The sequence below is a fragment of the Miniopterus natalensis genome, chromosome 17 (assembly GCF_054644295.1).
Source record: "Miniopterus natalensis isolate mMinNat1 chromosome 17, mMinNat1.hap1, whole genome shotgun sequence".
NCBI lineage: Eukaryota > Metazoa > Chordata > Mammalia > Chiroptera > Miniopteridae > Miniopterus > Miniopterus natalensis.
Window position 1 is genome coordinate 37,716,873 of NC_142097.1, and position 26,119 is coordinate 37,742,991.

Genomic DNA, 26,119 nt, shown 5'->3' on the forward strand with positions numbered 1-26,119 from the left:
ACCCCTGACCCTAACCCAGGACAGGTGGCCATTTTCCCATTTCCTTCTTCAACCCCCAACTCCTGTTTCCAAAACTGTTGGCTCAAAAGAGGCAGAAGTTGGAAAGGAAATACTACGAATAAATAAATGAGCTTTCTTAGTATTGTCCACAGCCTGGATGCAAATACCAAAAAGCTGCTGTGTGATCTTGCACAAGTGACCTCACCCTTCTGTGCCTCAGTTTCCCTCACTGTAAAATCAGGCTAGTGCATGGTTTGTCAGCCTGACATTTTGGATCAGATCATTCTTCGGCAGTGGGGGCGGGGTTGTCCTTTGCAGTGTGTCGAAATCACCCTGATCAGAGGGGTCCCTCTGATCCCTCTCTCTGTCCCTTACCTCACTCCTCCTGGTGGCCTAGGATTGGGTGGCTCTGTCCCTTTTGGCCTTTGGTTGGGGCCACATTCTCCTGTCCAGCTTTATGGGTAACAAAACTCAATTTGGCATTCAAGCTCTTCTATTTCTTAATCAGTTCAGAACTTGGATGGGAAAGGGGCTGGTAAGTGGTCTTAGGAGCCGCCCCCTCTGGAGCAGCTCAGGGCTCTATCTGGCCGGCCTCCACCCTGCGGGTTCTGAGACCTGGCTTGATCAGCTGCCCAGACGCCCAAATGACACCCGTCATCTTCTAGCCCATCTGTGAAAAGCCCCTCGATGGCACCACCCAGAAGTCAAAAACCAGCTGATGGTGCCAGGGAGGGGGGTCAGTGACCCAGACAAGAGCCAGAGAAACTGGCCTTGACCAGCACCAAATCTACCCTCCCCCATCTTCGGGGGGTCCGCACCATCCCCCCGACTCAGGGACACTGTTGACCCTAAGTGCCCACCAAGGCTTGAGGGGAGCTCTACCCCTCCCCCCACATCAGGAAGAGAACATTTTAAAAATCTTTTTATTTAATTAAAAAAAAAAAAAGACAGAACTGACAACCCCAAACCAGTAGTAGGTACGGATTCACAGGTGCTTAATTGGCGAAACACACGGGCTGGCTGGAGAGGGTGGTGCGGAGGCGGCCCAGGCCAAGGTCTCAGGATGACAGGGGGTGGGGGGCCAGCTCTTTCGCCCCCCTCCCTGGGCCAGAGCCGAGGGTCCGTCTCGGAGAGGGGGCAGGGGTGTGTGGGGAAAGGCTGTGAAGACCAGGGGTCTGAGGCTGTTCTGCTCCCTGCTCTGTCACTTCTATCTACTTTCTCGGTCCCTAGTGTGGGCTCCGTGTTCTCTGCCTGGGGCTGGGCGAGAGGTAGGCTTCGTTGGAACACAGCTTTCTCCATGGAATGACAGGAACTTCCGGGGAACCAGGGGGTGGGGGACTTATGTGAAGGAACAGCAAGGCTGCCTGGCTTTTGGAAGTGACCGAGAAGAATCTTGGGGCCTTGCTGGGTGACGGGCCCCCAGATTTCACCTCTGTCCTCTAGCCTGGAAAGATGGTGTCATGGCGTGGAAGGGATGAGGGTGGCCAGGGACAGGAGGGACAGCTGGGGTTGGCCCTCAGTGGGGGGGGCACGCCCTCCGACACCCGAGCATTCGCCCGGCCTTGGCCTGGCACTCAGCTCGCCAGCACGCGGCGCCGTCCACTGGAGGTGGGAGGCGGGCACGTGGACATCTCCTCTCTGGGGGCGAGGGGAGGATGGTAATGACCTGGGCCCGGACCTGAACTCCCAGGGGCCGGGTCCACGCAGGGGCTCCGTGAGCAGGGGGCTGAGGTAAGAATTGGCTCGTCCCTTCCAAGTCCAGCAGCTCCCGGGCTCACAGCTGACGGCTCCAGGTCGGCTTCCCGAGTCTCAGGAAGTAAGAAAGGACATGTTTTTAGAAAGCACGTGTTTTATATAAAAGAGGGTAGGCTCCTGTTCTGCAGAGTGTTCTCCTGCACCCTGACATGCTGCTGTGTCTCTGCTGGCCTCGGGGGCGGGGGGGGGAGGTGGAAAAACGACAAACAGGGAGCCTGCCTCCTCGGGCCAAAGTGCGCAGCCGTCCGTGGGGGCAGGGAAGGAAAGCACAGCCCGGGCCTCACCCTCTTCCTCGCTGAGCCCTTGCAGGTGGCGGCAGAATAAATTACAAGAATCGCAGTAGGGGGAGGCGTCCTGCTACTTTGTAAGAGGAGGGAATGAACGGATCTTGCTCTCCTGGCGTTTACTTGCAATAAATCGTGATTAATAACCACTGAGGAAATGGACATGTATTTTCTGTGTTTTGGTCACTGTTCACCCTTGGGCTTCCCTTTCTTGCCCGGTTCAGGCTCCTCTTGCCAAACATGAATGTGTGTGGTATGTCTGCCCTGTCCTCTCCCCAGGAGGGACAGAGCTGCCCCTCAGACACAGAAAGAGCCACAGGGCCACCTTTCCTGTGACCCTGGAACCTTCCGGACTCTCAGGTACAGTCAGTGTGTTCTGCCTTTTCTGTGGGAGGCAGAAACTTCCAGAAGCAGATAGGAAAGCCAGCAACAGACTCCGGCATTTAGCTCACGCCAGGCCAGCGAAGGCCTCCCCGCTTCTCCCGTGGATTCCTCCACAAGCCTCAGTCTCCCCAGGTCGAGAGGCACCGGCCCCAGGACAGCACAGAGGCCAGAGCACCAGTTGGCCGCAGGCCTTTCTCCTCAAAGATCATGGTTATTTCAACAACAGGCCACTGCCAGAGAGAGAGACAGACAGACAGACAGATGGGTGGGAAGGAAGGGGCAAGCTTCCACGTGTCTGGCTCCCAGGCACAGGAACCTCGGGTTAAAAAGCAGCTGACCGGTGTCCTAAGGCCCCCATGTGCCCGGCCAGCGGACGCTCGGTGGCCCCGCGCCCAAGGCAGGGAGGGAAGGCCCCAAAAGCGCGTTCTTCTGGAAATCTTTGTTTCCAAGAGGGGAAAATGGCTCAATTTTGTTTTCTCAGGTTGGTGAAGGCTGGGCAGCCTCAGGATGGCGTCTGGGGCTCCTGGGAGGTTCCGGGGCATCAACACACCCTCGTGGGGGGTAAAGTCATCCCTCTGCTCCTGACTCCAGCCTCCCAGCTCTGCTCCAAGCCAGCCCGCGACGCATCTGGAGACCAGGGAGGGTTGGGTTTGGCTTCAGTCCACGCGGGTCCGTCTTAAGGGCCGGAAGCCCTCATGGGGGATCCAAGCAGCCGCTCCGGGGCGAGGCCGGCGGGAGGAAGGGGCGCTCACACGGGGGTGGTCCGCCGGTTCAGCATGCTCACATGCAAGCCTTCCTTCAGGTCCTGCTGGAAGAAGTCGTGCACCTGCAGGAAGCTGGCCTCCTGGCCCGGGCTGTAGGTGGCAGCCGTGGTCACCTTGAGGGGCTCCCGGGACAGCGTGTACATGGACAGCTCGCCCATGGGGATGGCCCCCGCGATCTTCAGGCCCACCGGCGACGTGTCCCTGGAGGGCGAGGCCTCCGTGGACCTGGAGCTGGACCGGGAGCGCCGTCGCCGGTACCTGTAGCTGGGCATCCTGGCGTAGGGCGAGGAGGACGGGGCCTTGAGGAACTCCCGTTTGGTCTTAAATCGCAACTCTTTATTTTTCTCAATGTAAATGTTCACGGCCAGGACGCCCACGGTCTCGGCCACAATGAAGGACAGGGCTCCAAAGTAAAAAGACCAGCCGTAGTTGTAATGGTTTTTCTTGTCTTCGTCGCGCTTGTCGCTTGGGTCGCCCGTGTTGCTGGAAATGTAGACGATGATGCCTATGATGTTACTGAGGCCTGAAAGGCAAGGAGGAGAGGGGGGCGGGAGGGGAGGGCAGAGGTTAGATCCGCGGGGACAGGGGACAGGCCGGGGAGGAGGGGCTGGCGGCCACTCGCTGCTTTGACGGGTGTTGCTTTATTCCGGTTGCTAACCTGTCTTTTAAGTAACTGATTTTGAACAGGTGTAACGAAGTACTAAGCTCAGATGAGGTGCAGGCTAAGGCACAGGCTCTGAGCGGCCCGTTCCCCTCCTGCAGGCGGCCGCTCTTACTGTCTTCCTCACATTTCCTGGGATGAGGCTGACGTCAGGTGGCTCCTGTTTCTCCTGACAAGGGACCCTGTTGCACCGTTATCACAACTCCACCGGTGTCACTGGGGCCTCGAGGATGCCACCGGCTGAGCCCTGCCCTGGCAGGTGCCCCCTCCACATGCCCCCAGAGACTCAGGCCAGAAACCCCACTGTGCGCCGACCGTCCACTAACCAGCTGTGAGACCACCTCGGGCCAGGATCTCTTCCCCATCTGCCGCGGGAGGCGGGCACTGAACTGTCTCAACCGGGGCTCAGAGAAACCTGAGGCAGGTGGTATATCAGGGTCACCACAGCTCTGGGTTTTCACTGGGTCATAGTGGGGCGGCTCTGAGGTGTTGCTGTCCATTCTCAGTCAGGAGAGTTGGGAGCTGGGATGGGATGGGCAGGGGGTCTGCCCTGCTCCCCCCAGCCCCCTTGCTCACCCATCAAGCTTCTCTGTCTCTTCTGCGCCCTGGCCAGCCCTGAGCCCCCTCACCTCGTCTTTACCTGCCGGTCTTGCTGTCTGTGAGTCCCTCTGGGTACCCCTCTGACCCCCCAACTTAGCCAGGCACCCCTGTTACAAGCTTGTGAGGCACCAGTACTGCCCTTTTGTGGCATTTTCACACCTGGACTTATTTTTATTGAGGTTAAGTTCACATGACATAAAATTAACCCTTTAAAGTACACAATCCATTGGCATTTAGGACATTCACAATGTTGTGCAACCACAGCCTCTGTCTAGTTTCAGAACATTTATCACCCCGACAGGAGACCCCATACCCATGTGGCAGTTTGCTCCCAACACCCTGCCCCAGTTCTCCCCCCGCCCCGGGCTTCTGAGGTTAATCACGTGCAGAGACTGTGCGGTCTGCCCCTGGCCCCAGGGTGTGCACTCTGTGCAGTGGGGACCAGAGTGGGCAGCTCACCTGCAGCCACGAAGAGGATGCCGGCACTGAGGACGATGTTGTTCTTGCGGCTGTAGAACCTCCCGGCGCCGATGCAGAGCCCGCCGAGCAGCAGCAGGATGGTGCTGAGGATGGGGAAGACGCTGGAGGCGCGCACGATGCCTGGGCCGGGCAGGACACAGAGCAGAGAGGGCAGTGAGACCGGCCACCAGCTCTCGGGCACGGCCACAGTACCGGCCAGGGGCCCCGAAGACCAAGGCCCAGCCCCCTGACTTGGCACATTCCCACTGGGTCCTGGAGACAGCGGTGCTGTGCGTTGGGAGCTGGATGGGATGGGGGCAGCTGGGCTGGGCTTAAGTGACGGTCCTGTCTTGCTGGTTACACCCAGTGGGCCAAAGTCACCTCCACCTGAGTCTTGCTTAGGCTCTCCCTGGGTGTGAGTCACACTTCTGCCACCAGAAGGGAGAAGAGCCCCTCAGTGGCACCAGGGAGGCCACCATGACAGCCATGAAAACACGGGCTGACTCCCACTTGAGGACGCCTCACAGCACACTGAGCCCTTTCATGGACATGAAGCCTCCGGATGGCCGGGAAGTGGCAACCTCATGAGGCAGCTCCCATTGGTGGCTGAGGACACGGGCTTTGGCACTGGGTAGGTCGGGGTGCTGGTGCTGCTCTGTGACATGCCAGCTGCTGGCCGTGTAACCTTGGTCAAGTCATGTCACCTCTCTAAAACCAAGTTTCCCCATTTGTGGAATGTAGTTCACAACAGTACCTACATCCTATGATTGGTTTTGGGCTTAGCACAGGGCCTGGCCATAGCACGAACTTCCTAAGTGACAGCCTTTATTTCTATTGTCATCTCGTTGTTACCACCCCCAGTGACAGACAAGGACATGGAAGCTCAGGACCTCCCGAGGTCACAGAGGAGATGGCTGGACAGAGGGACACACGCAGACCATGGTGTCCAACAAAGATAGATTTACATGCTTGCTCTGCCACTATCCCCTCTTTTATTACCTGGGAGAGTAGTAATACCTACCTATAAGGGGTTGAATTGTGGTAAAATCCTAACACGTCTAAGTCCTAACCTTCAGTATCTGTGAATGTGAGCCTATTTGGAAAAAAAGGTCTTTGTAGCTGTGATTATATTAAGGATCTTGAGATGACACCATCCTAGATTAGGGTGGGCCCTAAATCCAATGACAAATGCCCTTGTAGGAAGAGAAGACACACAGGGGAGAAGCCGTGGGGAGGCAGAGAAAGGAGGGCTGCAGCCTCGAGTAAAGGAGGGCTGGGAGCCACTGGAAGCTGGGAAGAAGCGAGGGAAGAGTCTCCCCTGGAGCCCTAGAGGGAGCGGGCCCTGACCGAAGGTTCCTGGCCTTCATGCTGTGAGAGGGTGAATTCCTGTTGTTTGAAGCCACCCAGTTTGTAGTAATTTATTACGGTAGCTCTAGAAAAAGGACAGCCTATCCTGCCTGTGAGGGTTGTTGTGAGAATTTGATGGAATAAGTTCATAAAGCACTTGGTAGGAGCTTGGGGATGGGGGTCCCCCTTCCTTAGCATCTGGCTAGGAGGAAGGGCAGGAGGAAGAAAAGGGGAACATGAAGAGGAGCCCTGAGCTCGGCCTTCCCAATGACCCTGCATGTCTCCCAGCCCAGTAGAAATCTCACTACGTGGACCCTCAGTGGCCCAGGCAGGGGACTGAGTCGGGGAGTGCTGGCAGGCGCCAACCTCCTGAGCCAGCTGAGCCAGTTTTCAGAGTTTCGGCCTCTGAAGACAGCATTTGTCTCCCCTTCTGTAAGCCCCCAGTGTGTGTCCTGCTTCACAGAGAGGGTTTGTTCCAGGCAGTAAATGAAGCTCTTCTCTCCGCCACCCCTCTTCCTCTCTCTGCTTTCTTGCAGCCACAGGCTCTGGGAGGAGGTTTCCTGTGCGCTTCGGAAACGGGCCTGTGAGCTGTGAGGGCAGGAGAGCCAGCCTCGAGGCTCCCTGGACGCCTTCATCCTGCAGACGGCTCAGGGAGATGGTAGAGAAGGGAGCCAGATGCCTTGGAGGTCGCTGAGGTCGGGCCTGGCTCAGAGCCACCCATCCTGCCCAGGTAAGTCATGTGAGCACCTGTCCTTTGCCACATAGCCTCGCTCTGGAGCTCTGGATGTGCACACACTGGCCGGGGGCACCGTGGACAGTGGTGCAGGCTGGGTTTGCACAGAGCTGGGGGACAAGCGGGGCTGATGTCCAGCCTATGTCCCGTGGCCAGATCAAGCCCTAGGGCACTTCCTTCCCATCCACCCTGAGGCACACCCAGCAGCTCTGACTCGAGCACTCAGGCTTGGTCCAGCGTTGGTCCCCAGAAAGCAGAAAGAGAGCACAGGCAGGAAGAGAGGTATGAGGGAAGGGATGGGAGGGGATCTTGCCAAATTATTTCAGGTTCTGGGCCCAGCTAGAGCAGCCTGACACGGCCCCAGGCTCCATGGGAACCACACGCTGTTCTATTTCACCAGATGACTCAGAACCCAAATCCTTTCTCTTAGAAAATAACACAAAAACGATCCACAGGCAGGTGCGGAGTGAATTGTGCCTCCTCTGAGGACGCTGGTATTGATTCTCCCTCCATAAACGAAGCCAGGCCCGAGCCCCTGGGGGAGCTGCTGTGAGCAGCTCCGCTGTGTCTAGGCTGATGGGTAGGGGGAAAATGGCTTGGAAGGGGAGCTGCCTTTTCCATTTCCAGGCTCCTTCCCTGGCTGCGGCTCCCTCCTTCCTCCCAGGGAGGCCCGGGATGAGACCTGGATTTAGGGTGTGGAGCTGGGTTGGTTCTTTGGGTTCAGTATGTGCTGTGACTTGCTCCATTCTGGGGCCAGCCCAGCCACAGGACATGGGAGGGTGGGGCTCAGGGGCAGCTCAGGGGCAGACCTGGTGGCTCCACCCATCGGTGCTGAAAACACCCAAGGTCCACAGGTGAGAGGCTCTTCTTGCCCCTCCCTTGCCTTCTCCCCCGGGCTGCAGGGCCTCCCAGTAGGCTGTCTCAGTGTGCACCCTAATTTGATTTTTCGAGAGTAGAATGCTGGTTGTGTGTGGAGAGGGGTGGGCAGGTCCAGTGCTGGCAGGGGAATGCGCTCGAGGTGTCACAGTCCCCCAGGGATGCTTGGCCTGGGCAAGCCTATGTCTTTAACCTCCTGGACCCAGGCCCAGCTGCAGCAGCCAGCCACTCTGAAGCTAGCCACACCCAGCAGCCCTGGGGCGTGAGGACACCCACACCCCCATCTACTCTCCCCAGGCCTCAGTCTTCCCAGGCATGGGCCTATCATCCAAGTATCTCCATTGGGATACCGAGCGCTTTATGGCAACGTTGAACAAAACACCATCCTCTGAGTCAGAAAGGGAGTGACAAGAGCATCCAGAGACAGGCACCCCCTCCCCACTCTCCCCCAGAACCCATCTTCCCTCCAGCCGCCCACCTGCCACCCGGCTTCCCCTCCGCACACAAAGGAGGCAAGGGAGTCTTGACACTCACGAAGGAGATACTCCGAGCTGTCGTGGTCATAGTCGTTGTCCTCTGGGAAGTGATTGATCCGGAAGCAGTGCCCTTTATAGATCCCTGGAGGAAAAGAGAGAACAAGGACATTGTAACTGGCCCATTCATTCTGGACCCGGTGACTGCGTGGCTGCCGGGCCCTGTGCAGGCCCTGGACATGGAGAGAAGATAGGCTCGGCGTCCCCAGCTGGAAAGTGCCCCGAAGGCGACCATGTCATTTACAGTGAAAGGACACACCATCAATAACTATTCTGAGACGAGACCTCAAGCAGAGCTGTCTCCGGCAAGCTGGACGTGCAGTCCCCCTACCCAAGGAGACTGCAGAGTGACGTCTTAAGAAATGGCAAAGAATTTGCCACTGGGAACTGGGTGGAGGCGCCGTCTCGGCAGGGAAGGAAGCCGTGAAAAGACAGGGTTCAGGTCAGAGCTTGGCGAGTTTGGGGAGAGAAGGGACGCCCAGTGAGGCTGGAGCTTTGAAGGGCCTGTGTAGGGGGAGGGGCAGGGGCTGATGGGGGAGGGTATGAGTGGGTCAAGTAAATCAGGATGAAATCTGCCCTCCCGGTGTCGGTCTGTCTGTGTCTTTCCCCCTCTCTCAAACAGTTATGGTGAGTCCCTCCCCAGGTACATGCCAGATCTGCACACAGGTGGCAAGGCGATTCCAAACCCTCATTCAGTGTGATGGGAGAGAACATAGAGCAGGAGAAACTTCCAGAAAGCCCGAGGCATCTCCCGCCTGGTTTCCCCTCCCCACTGTGAGAAGTACCCTCCCAGGGGGGGAGGCAGGACCCCCTGGGTAGTGCAGTAACTGCCAGAGGGCAGGTCAGTCCTCCCTTCCAGAATCTTCCATCCAGCTCTCCTAGCCCCTGCTCCCCGACAGTGTGGGAATGCCCAGGACAGAACTGGACATGGGTGGAGAGGGGGGCACACAGGGTGTCAGGTCCTGCCCTGCCACCTGACCCCTCACACCCGGGTCAGCCTCCCTGCTCCTGCAAGGAGCTCATCTCCTTGGCCCCGCACAGCCAGGCTGGGACTGTTTCCAGCTGGGCCCAGCTCTTGTTCTGCAGCTGCTGCCAAGCGTCCTGCTGGCCTCCGGCGGCCCAGTCTGACCTCACACAGTGTGGGAAGCAGGGCCTGCGTCACACCGGCGTCCACCTCTTGGCACCTCTAATCGGGAGTAGCCACTGATGAGCTCAGGGCACGTGCTCTCCTGTCGTTTACCAATTAGCTGGCTTCCTGGCTGCTTCCCGAGCTGTCCCAAGAATTTGGATGTTTCTCTGCCCATCTTTCACTCCAGCCACTCATTGATGCAGCAACCAGCTCCATACACGTGGCACCAGCCAACACCTCGCTTCAGCTGCACCAGCGATTTCTTGCTTTTTGCCCAGGGCACTGGGTGGATAGCCCTGGGGGAGCTGCCTGGCTCCAGCACCCACGGAAGCTGGAAGCTCAAGGGATGAGGACCCCCGGGGTAACCTTTGAGCAGGAGGAGGGGAGCCGGTGGTAGATGTTCCCATCCTCCACGCTTAGATGCACCCTATCTGCTTCTGGGAGGCAGGTTCCAGTAGGACGCAGCCAAGGGAAGATCAACTCAGGGTTGCCCCTGTACTGGCGCTCCCTCCGTCTCAGTTTCACCCCCCAGCCCTCCCCCAAGCTTGCTCCCTAAGAGGGCCCCCCAACATACACTGCCTGCAAGCAAGCCCTCCTCATGAGCTGAGCACGTTTGATGCATCGGCCCATTTCAGCTTTGCAACGAGGCTCCTCTGAAGATGAAGAGGCTTAGAGACGTTGAAGGACCTGCTTTCACAGTCCCGTGGCAGAGGCCCTGCTCTGGATGATCGGGCTTTCCCCTTACGCTGCAAAGGAAAGTCCTCTTTGCCCCATTTTAAAGAAGAGGCTCAGGGGATGCCTGGAGTGCAGGTGGCAGAGCAGTGGCCCCTGGAATCCAGCTCCTTGCGGTCCCATGCAGTGTTCTTCCAGCTCCACCCTTTCCAAGAATCCTCTCTGAAGGCAGGAAGGGGTTCTAATGCCACCTCGGCCTCTGGCTTTTCTCCCCAAGACAGATCAGGAAGGGACACCACAGAGTAGCCCAGAGTGCTGGGTTCAAGAAAACATTTCCAGTGGCACCTCCAGGCCTCCGTAGAGGCAGCTCTGGATGGGTGGGGCTGTTGGATGGGGGAGGAGGAGCGTGGCGTGGCAAGGCCCCTTTCTGCTCACAGACAGGATGGCTGTGACTACACAGCAAAAGGGGCCAGTAGAAGAGGGCACCGAGTGGGGCTTCTTCCCCAACACTATTTGTGCTGAGCACACGCTACTGGGAATGATGGGGCTATTCTGAAATCATGTGTCTGAGAAGCCCCCGCAGGGCCATCTGTTCCCAGATGTGGGCCTTACACCTGAGCCCCTGACCTCGGCTTTGAGCTCAGCCACAAGTGCAGGACAGGAGCCCAGGACCTAGAACACCTCTTATCCCTTCCCCTGCCCCACTGTCCGCAACACTACCTGAAAGGAGACTGACTGGCACTTATTTTATCTTCCTGTCTTAACAGTACCCCCAGAATGGGAGCTGAGAGCGATGCCTAACTCAGACTTGTAGCTTTAGCACCAGGCACAGTAGTAGCATGTGCTCAGTACAAATAGTGTTGGGGAAAGTATGGTGCAGAGAAGCCCCACCCGGCGCCCTCTTCTATTGGCCCTTTTTGCTGTGTACTCACAGCCAACCTGTCCTTAGCCAAAAGGGGCCCTGCCAGAAGTCCAAGATCAAGTGTGGGCAGAGCTGGTTCCTTCCGAGGGCTCTGGGGAAGGATGCGTCCCAGGCCTCCTCTCAGCTTTCAGGGGTTTGCTGGGAACCGCTGGCATTCCTTGGCTTGCGGAAGCATCACCTTGACTTCGGCTTTCATCTTCACATGTGTTCCCCCTCTGTGTTGTGTGCCCATCTCCAAAGTTGCCTTTTTTCATAAGGACAACAGTCATCCTGGATTGGCTCTACCCTAGTGACCTCATTTTAGCTTGGTTCTCTCTTTAAAGACTCATATTCCAAATAAGGTCATATTGTGAGACATGGGGTTAAGAGTTCAATGTAAGAATCTGAAGGATACAATTCAGCCCATAACACAGGGTTAGGAGCAGATGCTCGGCCAGGTGTCCAGGCCAGTGCTCCAAGATGTCGTCAACAAACCCAGACTCCACGCTTCTCCAACCCCTTGAGTTCTTCGCTTTGCTCCCTGTAATTCACCCACAGAGCTCCCCCCAGTAATTCCTTGACTTCTATGCTATCTCCAAAGAACACTCCTAATAGCTGTGATTTATCAATTGGCACCCGCTGGTGTCCTCCTAGGGCTGGACTCTCTCCAGTTGTAGCCAGGCAGGCTGTTGGGTAAAGAAACTCTAGGCTTGGAGAGGCAGCATGGCTTTCTAAGCCTAGAGTTTCTGGACTTTGCTGGGGGAGCCTTAGCTCCCCAGCTTGTTAGTGACTCTCTGTGAGACCCTGTTAAGCCACTATGATCTTTAGTCCCTTCACCAAACTTACATTTATTGAGCATCTGTTACGTGCTAGATGCTGGGGACTCAGATACAGCAGAGTATCTGCTCACTAAGAATTCACATCCTCTCTTTCTGGACACATGGCCGCACTGTGTTTCTCAGCTTCCTTTGCAGCTCAATGTGGCTATGTGACCGAATAGGTAAACAGAGTATGAGCAGAAGTGATATGTGCCCTTTCTGGACAAGGCTCTGGAGAAATTGGTATGCCCCCACCAACTCCACTGCCCCTTCCCTTCCCACCAGCCACAGGGAATGGTGGAGCCACAAGATGGAAAGGACCTGGGTCTCTGAATCCCATTGTGGAGGAAACTTGCCATGAAGAGGACCAGCCACTTTGAACTGTTCCGTGAACAAGGAATCCCCTTCTTTTATGTTTAAGACATTACACATTTTGGTGTATTTCATGTACAGCCATAATCAATAGTACAAGAAAAGAATAAGACAGGCACGGCCTCTGCCATTCTGGAGTTTGCTGCTTACAGAGTCATTCAGTTATGACTGAGGAAAGAAGCCTGAAGGAGGGGTCTAGAGCTTCGGAGAGCACGTCTGTCACTGAGAAGCCTGGTCTCGGCTGCAGGGCCGAGGTCAGGAAAGCTTCTCCCCACCTGGAAAACGAGGAAATATTTTACTGTCTTTCAGAGCTGAGGCGAGGCCTAAGGAGGCACATGTTGGTGAAAGCATTCACACATGCTCTTTCCTTGCTCAGAGTCATTGACGTGCCTCATTGTTCTTACAGGATCCTGTTTGAATTTTGTTATAAACATGGTTCAGCCAATTATCCCTCTGCCCATTCTTTTTTAAATTCAGCTATCATTTATTGATGCCAGGCTGTGGGAGTCCAAAGACATGGGTCCTGCCAGCAAGAACGTATAGCCTCGTTGGGGAGGTGAGGGCACACATCACCTTAGAATGAGACAGCCAGTGGCAAATGCTAAAGGGGAGATGGCGGGTTCATAAAGTTTCAAAGAATTAGGGCAAAGTGCTGGATGGGTCATCTGGGCAGCTCTGGGAAGGGGCTAGACTCACAGAACCTGGGGAAGTGGTATTTGATGTAGAGTGGTTCCCGCAGGGAAAAGCCCACTAGGGAGCGAGCTTCTGGAAGATAGCAGGCATGGGGAGTGGGGGTGGAGGTTGAGGCTGGAAAATATAGGTGGGGCTGCAGTCAGGGAGGTGGCCTGGATTGCCCTGCAAAGGACTGGATTTAATGCCATCGGCTTTGAGGTGCCACTGTGAGCTTTTCTTAAGATGGACAGTCTCTTTGTGTCTGATGCCAGGAGCTCTAATATGCACATCTACGATTTTATACCGCCTGGCAGGGTGTCACTCAACCTGTTAGGATGGAGGGCCCCACCCTGGGCCCCCTAGGGCATCTTATTTTAGTCCCAGAGGAGCCCAGCTGCCTGGGAGATTGCGGGTTGCCCCCCCCCCCCCAGGATTAACAAGCTCTCTCTTCATTTGCTCCCCTCACATTGGAGCTCCTTGTGAGGAGGGACATATTTAAACTCTGGCTCAGTCAGCAGCTTCCTGCAGCTGTCAGATGGGCCATGGCAGCCTCAGTACTGGCCGCTGCCAGGAGCCTGGGGCGGGGAGGTTGGTAGGACCTCGGACTCAGCCTGCCGCCCCCTTGCTCCCTGTCACTCACAAGGAGAGAGCCATCTTGAGGAGCTTTGGGCCTTAACCTGCAGAGTTTCAGACTGGACAGAGAATGAATTCTATAGTGACTTGGACCCCGAGTCTCCTTCAGTTCTAGTCTGTGACCAGGTGGCGGGCAGAGGGCTCCATCTCCAAGCCACCTATCTCTAGCAGTCTAGGTGACGACTAGGTCCATCCAGTAGGAACAACCTAGAGGGAGGCCAGTGGAGGATTTGGGGGAGAAGCCACCCTTGTCATCAGCACAAGGGAAGTGGCAACTGTTTCAGGGGGTCTGGGCTCTGGTTCATTGTCCACCAAGAGACTGGGGTCTGTCAGGAACCAGTTCTGGTTGAAGCCCTTTCCCCAGGCAGTGGGATTTCCAGAGACAACTCCATTTCTGTCCCTAAACTCTGTCTCTATAAACCTGAAACTGGAGATCAGCTCGTCTGGCAAACTGAGGCATCTCTTTAGGTCCTGGCCTCTAAATGCTGTGCGTGGACAGTTTGGCAGTGACTCGGGGGGCATAAAAGAGGGAGAGAAAGGGTGGGCCATCTGTCCTCTGCTAGGCCATCCCGAGGCTCTGATGTGCCTCTGAGGTGTACCTGTGGGAATGGGTATGGGTCCCTCACACAGTGTGGCCCTGCCCCAGCCAGGGATCCTAGCCCACATCTGGCCTGAGCCTGACTGATCAGATGCTCTCTCAGGAGTAGGGGTTTCGATGAGAAGCAGAGGCCGCCCAGGGACTGAGGGGCGTTGGCAAGTCCACCAACGGGGTGTTCTCAGTGACCTGTGATGCTGGCTATGAAGCTCCTGGTTCTCCCTCCCTCGGTCTTGGCTGTTAAACTCCTTCAATTCTTTGGGACCCTCCACACCCAATAAAGTCCTCTCTGGGGATCAGGCCAGAAGAAGCTGGTTTCTGTGCCTGTAACCAGGAGAACCCTAACCCCCAACCAGCTGCACCTTCTTCAGGGAAAAGAGATTCCAACCCAGTTCTTATGGGCTCCAGAGCCTGGTCACACTCCCTTCCTTGGGGAAGGTCTGTGACACTTTTACAAGGTACAAAAACGGGCACCGGCTCCTGAGAAAATACAGGACCAACGGGGGAGAAGGGACGTTGTATTGGGGGATAGGAATGCTGAGTGCCAGTCCCCGTGCGCCATGCGGAACTTGTGTGGCCTGTGCGGTCTCCGCCATCTGGGAAAACAAGCGCTGGGCCGGCCGGCTAATCACACAGCGTCTCGGCTTCCTGATGCACAGAGCGGGGCCGGGGTGTCTACAGATCTCACAGACTTTCCAGGAGGCAGAAGGAAATGAGACCGTTGGCACCAAGTCAGCATGGAGACGGTCCCCAGAAGTGGCTGGCGACTTCTCCATTCCAATAAGAAAGTCTTCCGACCTGCTGGTGGCCCACGAACCAAGCCCTGGAACCAAGTCTCTGCCCGCATAGTGCTGCCATCTCAAGAGAGGCCTGCTGTGAAGACCTCAGAGAGGGCTCTGGGATCCCAGGGGCCCTGGTCCTCCCACCCAGCCCCCACCCACCCACCCTGGCCCTGGCCGGGAGGCGGGACCCTGGCCCCGCTCTCACCACCTGCCGTCCCTCATCTCACTTCACTTGGCAAGTTCTTCAAGAACCCACGGCGTCCACCGTGCGCCGCCTCCAACCCTTCGCTCCAGAGCAGCCGGGATTTTCCAGGCTTCCTGCCGAGATTCATAATTGAACGGAGCCGGGGAGAGTTCCCCAACCAATAGCAAGTTTCCTCTCCTAACACAGGGCCATGGGTGCTCGGTTACTGTCTCTGTGGCCTTTCTATTTGTATCTGCTTGATAACTGCGCCTTGGATGAAACCTCAGCACCGAGATCAGAGTGTTGTTTTTCTTCTTTGTCTCTTTCTCTCCTTTAATGAGGAGCAAATATGAAGCTCCAAGGGGTCAGACAGCTTGCTGCAGATTCCAGGCTCTTCTGTTGGTTTGTCCCCGCAGATCTCTGGGAAGTTAAGCTCCAACGGCCCGAGAGTTTTAATTGGAGCACATGGGTGAGGGAAGGGGAACCATGGTGTGCAACCACGGATTTCTAGAAGGGGCTCTGGGGACCGTCCTCTTCATCTGCTTTACTTGGCATGTGAAGAACCTGCTGCCTGCAGAGGAGAAGGGCCGTTTCCATGGCGACAGAGCCAAGCCTAGAACCCTGGTCTCTTGACTCCAAGTTCAGTGCTCTTTTGCCCATCCCCTACTGCAAGGGTTCTCGACCTGGGCAATTTTACCTCCCAGGAGACAAAGTATGGAAACAGTTTTGATTGTCAGGACCAGGGATGGTGGCGCTACTGGTGATTAGTGGGTTGGAGCCAAGGGTGCCGCTAAATATCCTACAATGCACAGGACAGTCCCATAGTAAAGAGGGATCCTGCCCAGAGTATCGATAGAGGTTCCTGAAGCCTAACTGGCCTGCAGTGAGCTGCCTCCTCCCTCCCCACGTCCATGGCAGACATTGCTAATCAATCACAGTACTTTCTTCCCTAGTCACAGCCTAAATGCTTCTCAACGCGGTACTCCATGCGGGGGCTATGAGTCGAGGGGATACCTTGATCATGCTGTGGCCAGATACCATAGAGGTGGCAGGTTCTGAATCATTTTGCCTGGGTTTGAGTCCTGGCTGTATGATTTGGGGTCCTAATGAACCTCTCTGTGCCTCATTTTTCCCATCTGTGAAATGGGGCTCAGAAATGAGAACATGTTCAGAAGGCTAGGGGATTAAACAAGTCAATGCAGTCTTTGAATGTCACCATGCCTGGGACATCACAAGTGCTTAAAACATGTAAGCTGTTACAATTATCATCAGTCCTGCTCTCGTGACAAGGAGGCAGCTGGTCTTACTATCAGAAGGGAGCAGGCCAGGCTTGTCCCCTATCAGGACTGACATGGACTCTTCCTTTTCCTCATATACCCACGCTATGGCAGCTTTCAAAATGAGCAAAGCTGCCCTGACTCTTAGAAGGCCTAGCAAAGTGACCCTGCCTTCCCTCAGCCCCGTGATCAATGGACGAACAAGGGCTGGCTGCCAATGAACACTGACCCCTGCAAAGCCCTGTGCTAAGCTCTTCTCATTTTCTCATTGAAGCCTCAAGATAACCTATGAAGTAGGAGCTCCTAGGAACCCACTTTTCTGATGAAGAAGCCAAGGATCTGATCTGTGTCCCACCTCTATCCATCCTCAGACTAATCAGCCATCCCCCTGGAAAGCAGCCCTGGCTTAGGAATACTACAGCCCTTTCAAAGTAGCCTTCCTGGCTGTGTCCAGACTCAGGGCCCAGGGGACGTGGCCCCTAGCCCTGATTTGTCCTCCCATGCCCTTCCCAGTCTGTCCCAGAGACCAGGCCACACCTCAGTCTCTGTTAACGGCTCAGAGTTCCAGGGCAGGTGCCCCGTGGCCCCTCTGTCTCCAGGCCCTTCGATTCCCAGACCCAGCTCACTCAGCCTCAGCTCCCTACAGGGGGTTTGAGGCTAAGGCTTTTGGGTTTGGCTTGTACGAAAAAGAAAAAAGTAAATAAAATGTAAAAGCCAGCTTTCCTCCCTCCACGGGCACAGCAGGGCCCACCAGTGGGGCGTTGGTGGGCTGGGACGCGGCGGTGACAGGCTGGCTGTGAGCAAAATGACGATGGAGGAACCCCCGGGAACAGAGCGGAACAACTGTCATTGTGAGTCAAGCAGGCCGTTTATGGGGAGAATAAAAGTTAATGGGAAGCCTTACTCTAGCTCCTCGCCATTAAGCAAGCGAAAGGCGCGCACACACACAAAGAGAGAGAGAGGGAGAGAGAGAGAGACAGAGAGAAGTGGCCTGGAGTGCAGCAGGATTCTGCTTGCTGGGAGCCCGGAGAAAGGCCGGCTGGAAACAGGTGGTGGGGAGCGGCGTTCATCACCTGACTAGGAAGCAATCAGTGTCTGGACATCACTCATTTAATCTGTGTCAGCTTCTTCATCAATTACCCACCACTCCCTCCCAGGGGGCTGAGGAGGAGTGGGCCCTCACCCTAATCCATCTAAATAAAGCCGAGCTCTCAGGAGGCCGCCTAGTCAGACAGCCCAAACGCGGAGCCTCCTCTGTCCTAACAGTCTGCAGTTGTCCCGGTTTCTTGCCAGTCTCCGGAGATGTGCAAGGGACACAGGACCAAAGTCTGTGGAGGGGAGCCCCGCTGGGGCCAAGCAGCTGCTCCCATGCTAACCAACACTGTTACTATAGTAACAACCATTACTACCACCAGCAGCTAACACTTACTGAGGACCTCACTGATCTAAGTGCTTTAAGCATTAATTCGAGTCCTCACGACAACCCTCTCATGTGGGTGCTGCTATTATCATCAATCCCATTTTATAGATGAGAAAATGGAGGTCTTGAGAGGTTAAGTGACTTGCCTAGGGCTGCCCAGATCCTCAGTGCAGAGCTGGGATTAGAACCCAGGATAGGCAGCCATCCGAGCGTGAGTGCTGAAGCCACTAGGCTCTACCACCACCAGGCACCAGCTGGCCATGCAAGGGCTGGCAGAGCCCAACCCCTATGATGGAATGTTCAGTGAGCTCCCCAGACCATCTCAGGGGCATCCCTCTGCCTAGATTTCATCCTTCAGCCAATCTTGCAACTTTATCTCCTAAAGATTCCTTGTCACTGCCTCACTCAAAATTACCTGCCAGGGTGAGCCAGTAACCCGGGACTCTGACCACAGCACCATCAATGATGCTCGCGTCCTGCATGACAAAGTTTGGGCATCTCAGGCATCACGGCCTGGTTCCTGTCGACTCCAACACCACGGAGCTGTGCAGGGTTCCTCGTTAATGTCATGTTCTTTGAGCCCGTGTCCTGGTTCCGGCTTTAAGGTTTCCTCCTCCCTCTCACCTTGTGCATTCCCCAAAGTCATCAGCGCAGAAGCCACCTCTCCCACGGAACTTCTGGACCTGCCTCCGCCTTTCCTTGCACCCCCATCATTGCAACTTCCTGCACTGTATTTAAATTGTGTCCCCTCCTGAGCCAGAGGGCCAGCTCTGACACTTATTTCTCTTTGAGTCTCAAGCTCCTGTTCCAGTCTCTGATTAATTTATACTGGTTGAATCACAATGAATTTCTTTCCCAAAGGAGGCTTCTGTGGGGCTGGGGATATGGGAGGGGGGCGCACCTCTCTCCTGCCTCCCTGTTTTTATGTCCATGGTGGTAAGAACATCCACCCTGCACTCCCATCCCACCTGTGCGTGAAATACCCCAGAAATGCTACCAGGGTACCCAGGAACAGAGTTGAAAGGCTCTGGCGAGACCTGCAGTGCCTCTCTGTTCACAAGATGCCAATGCCACGCGCTGCTTGTCATCAGCCCTCCTGAGTCAACAAATCACTCCAGAAGCACCAGCCGACTGTAACATGATAAATAGGACTGTTCTAGAGCTGAACCCATTGGCCTCACTCTGAGACCCACAGCTGGGGACCCGGTATGACCGCTCTCAGACAAGCTCCATTTTAACCAACTTCAAAACCCAAGTAAAAATCGTCACCGCATAAATCGGCTGAAATGAGAGCAACAAGAAAAAAAGGAAAAACCCAGAGGTCTGTCTAGATCCCATTTCCAATTCCACACACACTGTCATACGTCCCTGCAGTCTGGAGATTTCAGAAGGGACGCAGGCCCACACGGGGGAGATGCTGCAAACAGGGGTGTGGGCCCTGCGAAGCTGAGCCCTCCATCACACGCCCTTCCTTCGCGGGGGCTGCAGCTGTGGGTCCTCAGGCCCGGTGAGGAGCCACCGTGCGTCCTGGCAAAGCTTTCATTACTCAGCGGCCGCTTCTCCTTGCGGGGGGATCCCGGTGCAGACACAGGCACAGTGCGCCCTTCGTTCCCGGGCGGCACCTCCCCGCCTGCGGACGGAGGCCCCGGCGCCCGTTCCCAGCCATTCCAGCAACAGCTGGAACACGAAGCTCGGCCAGGTAGGCAGCGCGAGCCGTGGCCCGGAGCCAGCGCCACGTCCGCGGAGGCCTGAATATTTTACATCTAATGCCTCTGAGTTATGGGCTTTATGCCTTTAGACACCAGAATTAACTTGATTTGAAATGGGCCCTGGGGGAAATTTGTTAAAGAGAAATAAAGATGTTAGATGGAGTCCATCGTGCTTTGCAAGGTGGCTCTCTCCTCCTCCGTTCACAAGGCCGTCCGGGGGCAAATTGGTCCAGCCCTCCTCCCAACAATACCACGACGCCCCGATTCCTCACTCACACTCTGCCCACCGTCAGCCTCCGAGAATGAAGCAAGGGGACCTGAGAGCTGACGTTGTGTGGGCCTCGGGCCACGACACTATTATGTTTATTGCCAAATCCTTCTAAAAACCCAGAAGGTGGGTACTGATGTCCCCACTTTATGGAGGAGGAAACTGAGGCTCCAGGAAGTGATATAAAGAGCAAGTGGAGAGCAGGGTTTGAACTCACTGATCTGGTCCCAAAGCACTTGCTTTTTACTTACACGACACCCAGCTCGGTGGCCGCCAGGACCAGGCTGCTCGGGGCCAGTTTGGCAGTCGGCTGAGCCTGTTTTGAGCTGTTGGTCCTTGACAAGCTGTTTAGCCCTCTGTGCCTCGTTTGCCTGCTCCACTCGCCAGGATAATCACAGGGCCTGCCTCCCAGGGTGAGGCTTAGGTAAAGCACGACGCCCTGGGCACGGGGCCCGATGTGCTTTCTCCCTGCGTGTCTGCCCTTAGAGGAGAGGCACTTTGTAACTTTAGCTCCAATCTTGAAGTGGTTTTGTCCCTGAGTGACAGGGTGTGTGCTTGCATAGGCTTGAGGGTGAGCAGGTGCACGGCAGCTCCAGCCGGGACAGCGATGGGAAAAAGGTGGGTGTCACATTGTGTGCACCAGTCACGGGGGCCTGGCCCAGCCCCAGCCCCAGCGGTGAGGAGAAGCTGCCTTTTGCCCCCAGCGCATGCAGTTGGCTCTGAGCAGACAAGCACTGCGGGGTGGGACCCACGGTCAGGAGAGGCAATGAGCATCTTCCAGCCATGGATGACAAGCCCCCGGAAGCCCGCAGCCTTGCCTGCCCAGCCTCTCAGAGCCCATGTCTCCAGCTGAGCCTTAATTCACAGGCTGCTGCCAAAGCTCATTAATAAATGATGGAAAACCTCTCAGCAAACGTCAAGCCCCCACCGCGGGCCTCGGGCCCACACGAATGAGCCAGGCGGCCTCGGGTTGTAAGGCCGGGCGGGCGGCCTGCAGAGCGCCACATGTGCGGGCATGAGATCTCTTACAGCCAGTCCACGCCTGGGCGGCCGAGCCGGCGGGCGGCTGACCCATGGCGAGGCTGGAGGCAGGCTGGGCGTTCCTCTGGGGGTTCCCTCGGGAATCAGGTTGGAGGGCTCTGTGTTTGCTGGCAGGACTCAGGGCTGCTCGCTGGAGTCTGCTGTGTCAGTCTGACCAGCATGTTTTCTAACTGTTGGGGAGCTGGAGAAGAGAGAAAGAAAAGGAACTACACTCACAAACCTTACTGGGGACCCCTATCTGGCCTGGGGTGGAGTGAGGTTACAGGACCAGTGGGCTGGCTTCAGCCAGGATGGATCCCCAATTCTACCCCTCGAGACTGGCCCTGTTTCAGAGCCAGATGCCCACTGTCCCTGTCCCCATACAGCTTGACTCACGGAGACCTGCTGGAGGAACGTGGGCTGCCCCCAGAGGTGGTCTAGACATTCTGGGCCCCCAGACCTTCTTTCCTAGAGGGCCTCTTGGTGCCCCCACAGACAGGGACCCTGTTTTCCTGTTAAGTCCCGCTTGGGGGATACTTATGTCCATGGCCCAACTAGGGGCAGATCTAGATTTCAGTGAAACCTTGGTTCTCAAACTTATTTTGTTCCAGAAGGCTGTTTGAGAAGTGATTTGGTAGAAAACCAAATAATTTTTTCCCATTAGAAAATATTCATAGCACAATTTCCTTTGATGTTAACAACGTGAGGTTCAGCTGTAAATTGACTCATACTTGTGCGTTCTCTCCTTTGTTTATTGCCTGAGAGACAGGTGACTGATCATGCAGGTATCAGAATGAGAGCGATGTCAGGTCAAGAACCGAAGTTTTGTTTGGCAGCCGAGACATTTTTTTCTGTGAACAACTTGGTCAAGAACCAAATTGTTCAAGGTGGCAGACATTCAAGAACCAAGGTTTGACTGTACACAATTACAAAGACACAGACTCCAGCCCACGAAAGGCCCATGCAAAGAAGGGGCCTGAAGCTCTGGCTTAAGCATCATGATAAGTCCACTTTGGGCGAACCCAGGCCAGGCTCCCAGGCCCCAGCACTGATCTTGTCTCGAGAAGGCAACGCAAATACCCAGCCCCCTCTCACTTAGCTACCTCTCAGGAAGCCCCTAGGAGACCAGGGTCTCTACATCAGGCCTGGGGAACTTTGAGATGCTTCATACAGGCAGTTCCTGTCTGACCCCCTCCCCACTGACCCAGAGCAGGGCTGGCTCCCTTTTGTGCAGTTGGGAGAACTATCTTATTAGACATACACCCCCCGGTGCCAGGCTGAATCAGTGCTTGGTGGAATGAATGAACAAATGAATGAATGCTATCAAGGCTTCATGGGGAAGGCCACCTCTTGAGGTGAGTTTTAGAAGATAGATAGAGTTGGGTGGGCAGGGAGCTCACCCTGGGAGGGGTCCCATGGCATTCCCACAGGCATGGTGGTAGGTGAGACTGGAAATGTAGAGCAGACAGTGGAATTTCAATTTGGAACTCTCCCTTGAAGTGTCAAGGAGAGCTCAGCCTGCAGACCTGTGCCTTCATACCTCTGATTTCTGCATGTGTCAACATCCAGGCTGAAGAATACCCTGAACATACACAAGGCCCTTGGTCGGCTAGACGCCCTCCTGGTTATTCACCTGCCCAAGGATCATCAGAGTTGCGAGTTGTCAGGCCACATCCAAGCATTCATATTTGGGGGCTGCATAGGGCAGTCCATGCCATTTGGATGGGAAAATTCTAGTCTGTACGAGACTCTCCTGAGGGTCACGACAGAACATCCTAAAGGGGCCAGAAGGACCAATGATGGTCACACAGGAGAAAAGACAACCTCCACGATATGGCTCAGCACCAGGAGGGGTGGGCGCCCCTCTTCCTATGAAATCTGGCTTCTGGGAAGAGGAAAACCATGCCTCACACCGAAGCATCTGTTTGTTTAGGGATCTCCCTTCATCATCACCTTTCACCAGGCAAAGCTGCAGTGGTGGTGACATTTGGGAGGGGAAGGGGCAGGCAGGCCCTGCTCGGGAGCAGGCTGGAGCCCTGACAGGCCTGGCTCCAGGGCCAGGCGCCTTCCACGTGCACCACCCATCCCATGTTTTCCTTTGTGAAGGAGATACGGCGGCAAAGGGAAGGGGGGGCTGCCACTGACTGAGCTCCTAGCAACTAGCAGTGCTGGACGGTTTAACTGATCTAATCCTCATAACAGCCCTTGAGCCTTGTAGCGTTGTCTCTCTTTTATAAATAAGGAGACTCAGACTTAAAGGGTAGGGAAGGAAATTCTCCAAGGCCATACGCCAGGTCAAGGACAGAGCCAGGACTCCAAGTCAATCAAGTTCATCTTGGTCTCAAAGTCAAGTTCATCTGAACTCTGCAGGCAGAATCCTAAGGTAGTTCCCCCAGTCCCCACCCCGTAGTGTGCTCCCCTTGAGTGTGGGCGACACCTGTGAATATGATGATTAGGTTGGTTATGTAAGACTCCACTGGCAAGCTGCGGGGGGGTAGTCAGAGAGACACTCCTGCTAGCCTGGAAGGAAGTGTATGGCCATGTTGTGAACCGCCAATGGGACCATGTGGCAAGGATCTGTGGGCCCCTAGGACCCAAGAGGCCCCTGGCTAGTGGCTAGCAAGGGAACAGGCCTCAGTCATACAGCCACAGGAAACAAGTTCTGCCACCAACCAGCGAGCTTGGAAGAGAACACTAAGCTCCAGAAAGGAACAAAGGCCTCCTGACACCTAGGCCTCAACCTGGGAGCCCTGGGCAGAGGATCACAGCTAGACTGGCCTAGACTCCTAATCCATGGAAACTGTGAAATAATAGGTCTGTGTTGTTTTAAGCCACTGAGCTTGTGGTAATTTGTTAAAAAGCAGAGAAAACGAATACATTTCTCATCCAACAAGTCCATTCTGTCTTCAGTAGCTCAGTACAACCTTGAAAGCAGCCAGTGACTCAGAAAGAAATAAAAATATTCATGTTACCTTGGGGAAATGATTTCGCCTCTCTGAGACTCAGTTTCCTCAAGTGTAAGCGGGGAGCATACCAGGGCCTATGTCATAGGGTTGGTGGGAGGGTTAAATGAGAGAACTCATAGTTCTCAGCCCACAAAGTGAGTTCTCAGCACACAGGTCCTGAAGAAATCGCATATCTTTTATTTGAGGTTCCCCACTCTTGGAAAGTGAGTGACATCGGAATAATTTCGGGAGGCTGGTTACTTTGATAGTTATCTGCAAGGTTGAATTAACTTCCCTGTATCAGTTTCCTAGGTAACAAAGCACCGCAAACCAGGATGGCTTAAAACAACAGAAATTTATTCCCAAGAGGCTGAGCACAAAAATAACTGCTGAATGAATGAATGAGTGAATGAGTGAATGAATGAGTGAATGAGTGGCTGAGTCCTCAGAACCCAGCACAGGTTAGGTGCACACATTCCCAATGAGTACTTGCTGGGTTGACTAGAGCTGAAGAACACACAGATGGGGCAGGTGGGGGTTGGTGGCAGGCCACCTGGGGGGTTGTCACTCCAGATGTGTATTTGTCCGTTTTAAATTTTTATTGAGGATAATATACAGTAAGTCATCCTAAGAATGCTGCTTGAGGAACATATGTCTACATCCATGTAACTACCGTCCAGATCAAAGTATGGAACGTGCTCAGAGCCCTGGAGGCGCCCCCGTCCTCCTCCTGGTCAGTTCCTGGAGGAGGCCACATCGCTGATGTCCAGCGCCCTGGATCAGTTCTGCCTGCGTCTGAACTTGGCATGAATGAAGGCATACAGGATGATCAGACTCGGTTTTCCTATCTGCTTTTTGTGAGCTGGGAGTCACCAAGTGAATGCCAACAGTTGGAATCTGGGTATGAAAGCGTGCTGGCAGGTGGCATCTCCTGTAAAACGTGGGTTCCGGGGGTTTGAAGTGCAGTTAATTGTCTCTTTAAAGAAGCTGTTTTGAGCAGAATGCTTTTCACCTTCTTTGCTGAGAGCTCCCCATCTTAAGAGCCACCCTCGGTCTGACAGTGAATCTTTCCTCTCCAGGCTGCATGAGTCAGACCGGGGCCTTGCATTGTGTACTGTTCTGGTCACGACGCTGTGCCCACCTCCACCGAGAAGCCTGCCGTGCCAGCCCGGCCCACCCCCAGTACTGTTTACCAACCACTGGGCTGCACCTGTGGGTCTTGCTCTCTCTTCACATCTGACCTCCGTCCCATAACCAGCATCAGCAGCCTGTACTGTGTCCCTGGGTTCCCGGGGGTCATTTGATATATTTACAGGACACTGAGTCACCCCATAGCCTCTCCTCAGAGAAACTGAGGCTGCTTCTCTCCCTGACGTGCAGCAGGCAGAGGACAGGTTTTAGCATGGGGCTGGAGAAAGAGCTGGGCATGGGCTGTGGAGCCAGAGACCTGGGTGCAATGCTGGCTTGCGTCCCAGGCCGGTAAGCCTGCCTCAGTCTCCCTACCTCCCACAGGGTACCCGTGCTGTGCTGTAAGGATGAAACGAACTACGCAAAGTGCTGGCACGTAGGGATTTTCAGAGGTCGTGGCTGCCGTGGTTAGGGCTCAGCGGCATAGCTCGGTGCCGAAGGGGATGGAAACTGCAGCTAGACCACCTGGGCCTGAGTTCCGACTCCACGCCGGTTAGCTCAGGGGCTTAGGCAAGTTACTTAACCCCTCTGTCCTCAGTTTCCTCATCTATGCAATGGGAGCAATGACAGTACCTATCTTGCAGGGTGGCTGAGAATGAACTAGATCAATATATGAAGTGCTTGGGACAGTCCCTGGCACATAGTAAAAGCCAGGGAAGTGTTGGCTCTTTCTTTCCATATAATAGGACCCTCCTCTGATGAGTGGAAGGGTCTCCTTCGGGTCTCTGAACCCCAGCACCAAGGCTTGCCAATCGAAGACTAGAAAGCACTCAGGTTTAAAAACAAAACCAACCAGGAAAAATTTCTTCCCTGATCCTCCGGAGATGGGGAGGCTGCAGAGGATGCAAACACCACTTCTGAGAAAGTGAAGGGCTTTAAAGGCTGGAGGTGAGGGCTTTGTTTTCAGTTCCAGGAAAGACTGAACGAGAGGGAACAGGCGTTGCCGTCAGAGGCATTGAATTTCTATGAGAACCTGGGAGCAGCTTTCTAGTCCAAGTGCTGGACATCTCAGCCACAGGACTGCCGGACTCGGGACCTCACGGTCTGCCTCTCTATGTGCTCACTCGTGCTTTTATCTTTTAAAATTTATTTTTAAATTATAGTTAACATACACTATTATATTAGGGTCCAGTGTAGA

General features: G+C 55.1%; 1 protein-coding gene across 1 annotated transcript in view; it reads right to left on the reverse strand.

The window, feature by feature from the left end:
- Positions 1-811: 811 nt before the first annotated feature.
- The window catches only part of CACNG4 (calcium voltage-gated channel auxiliary subunit gamma 4), a 40,429-nt gene continuing 15,121 nt past the window's right edge, over positions 812-26,119 (reverse strand). The window contains exons 2-4 of the mRNA XM_087826314.1: positions 8,398-8,481; positions 4,908-5,048; positions 812-3,710 (exon numbers count right to left, since the gene is read on the reverse strand). Of these exons, the coding sequence (XP_087682440.1) occupies positions 3,172-3,710; positions 4,908-5,048; positions 8,398-8,481 (764 nt within the window). The 3' untranslated portion in view covers positions 812-3,171. The remainder of the gene's footprint in view (positions 3,711-4,907; positions 5,049-8,397; positions 8,482-26,119) is intronic.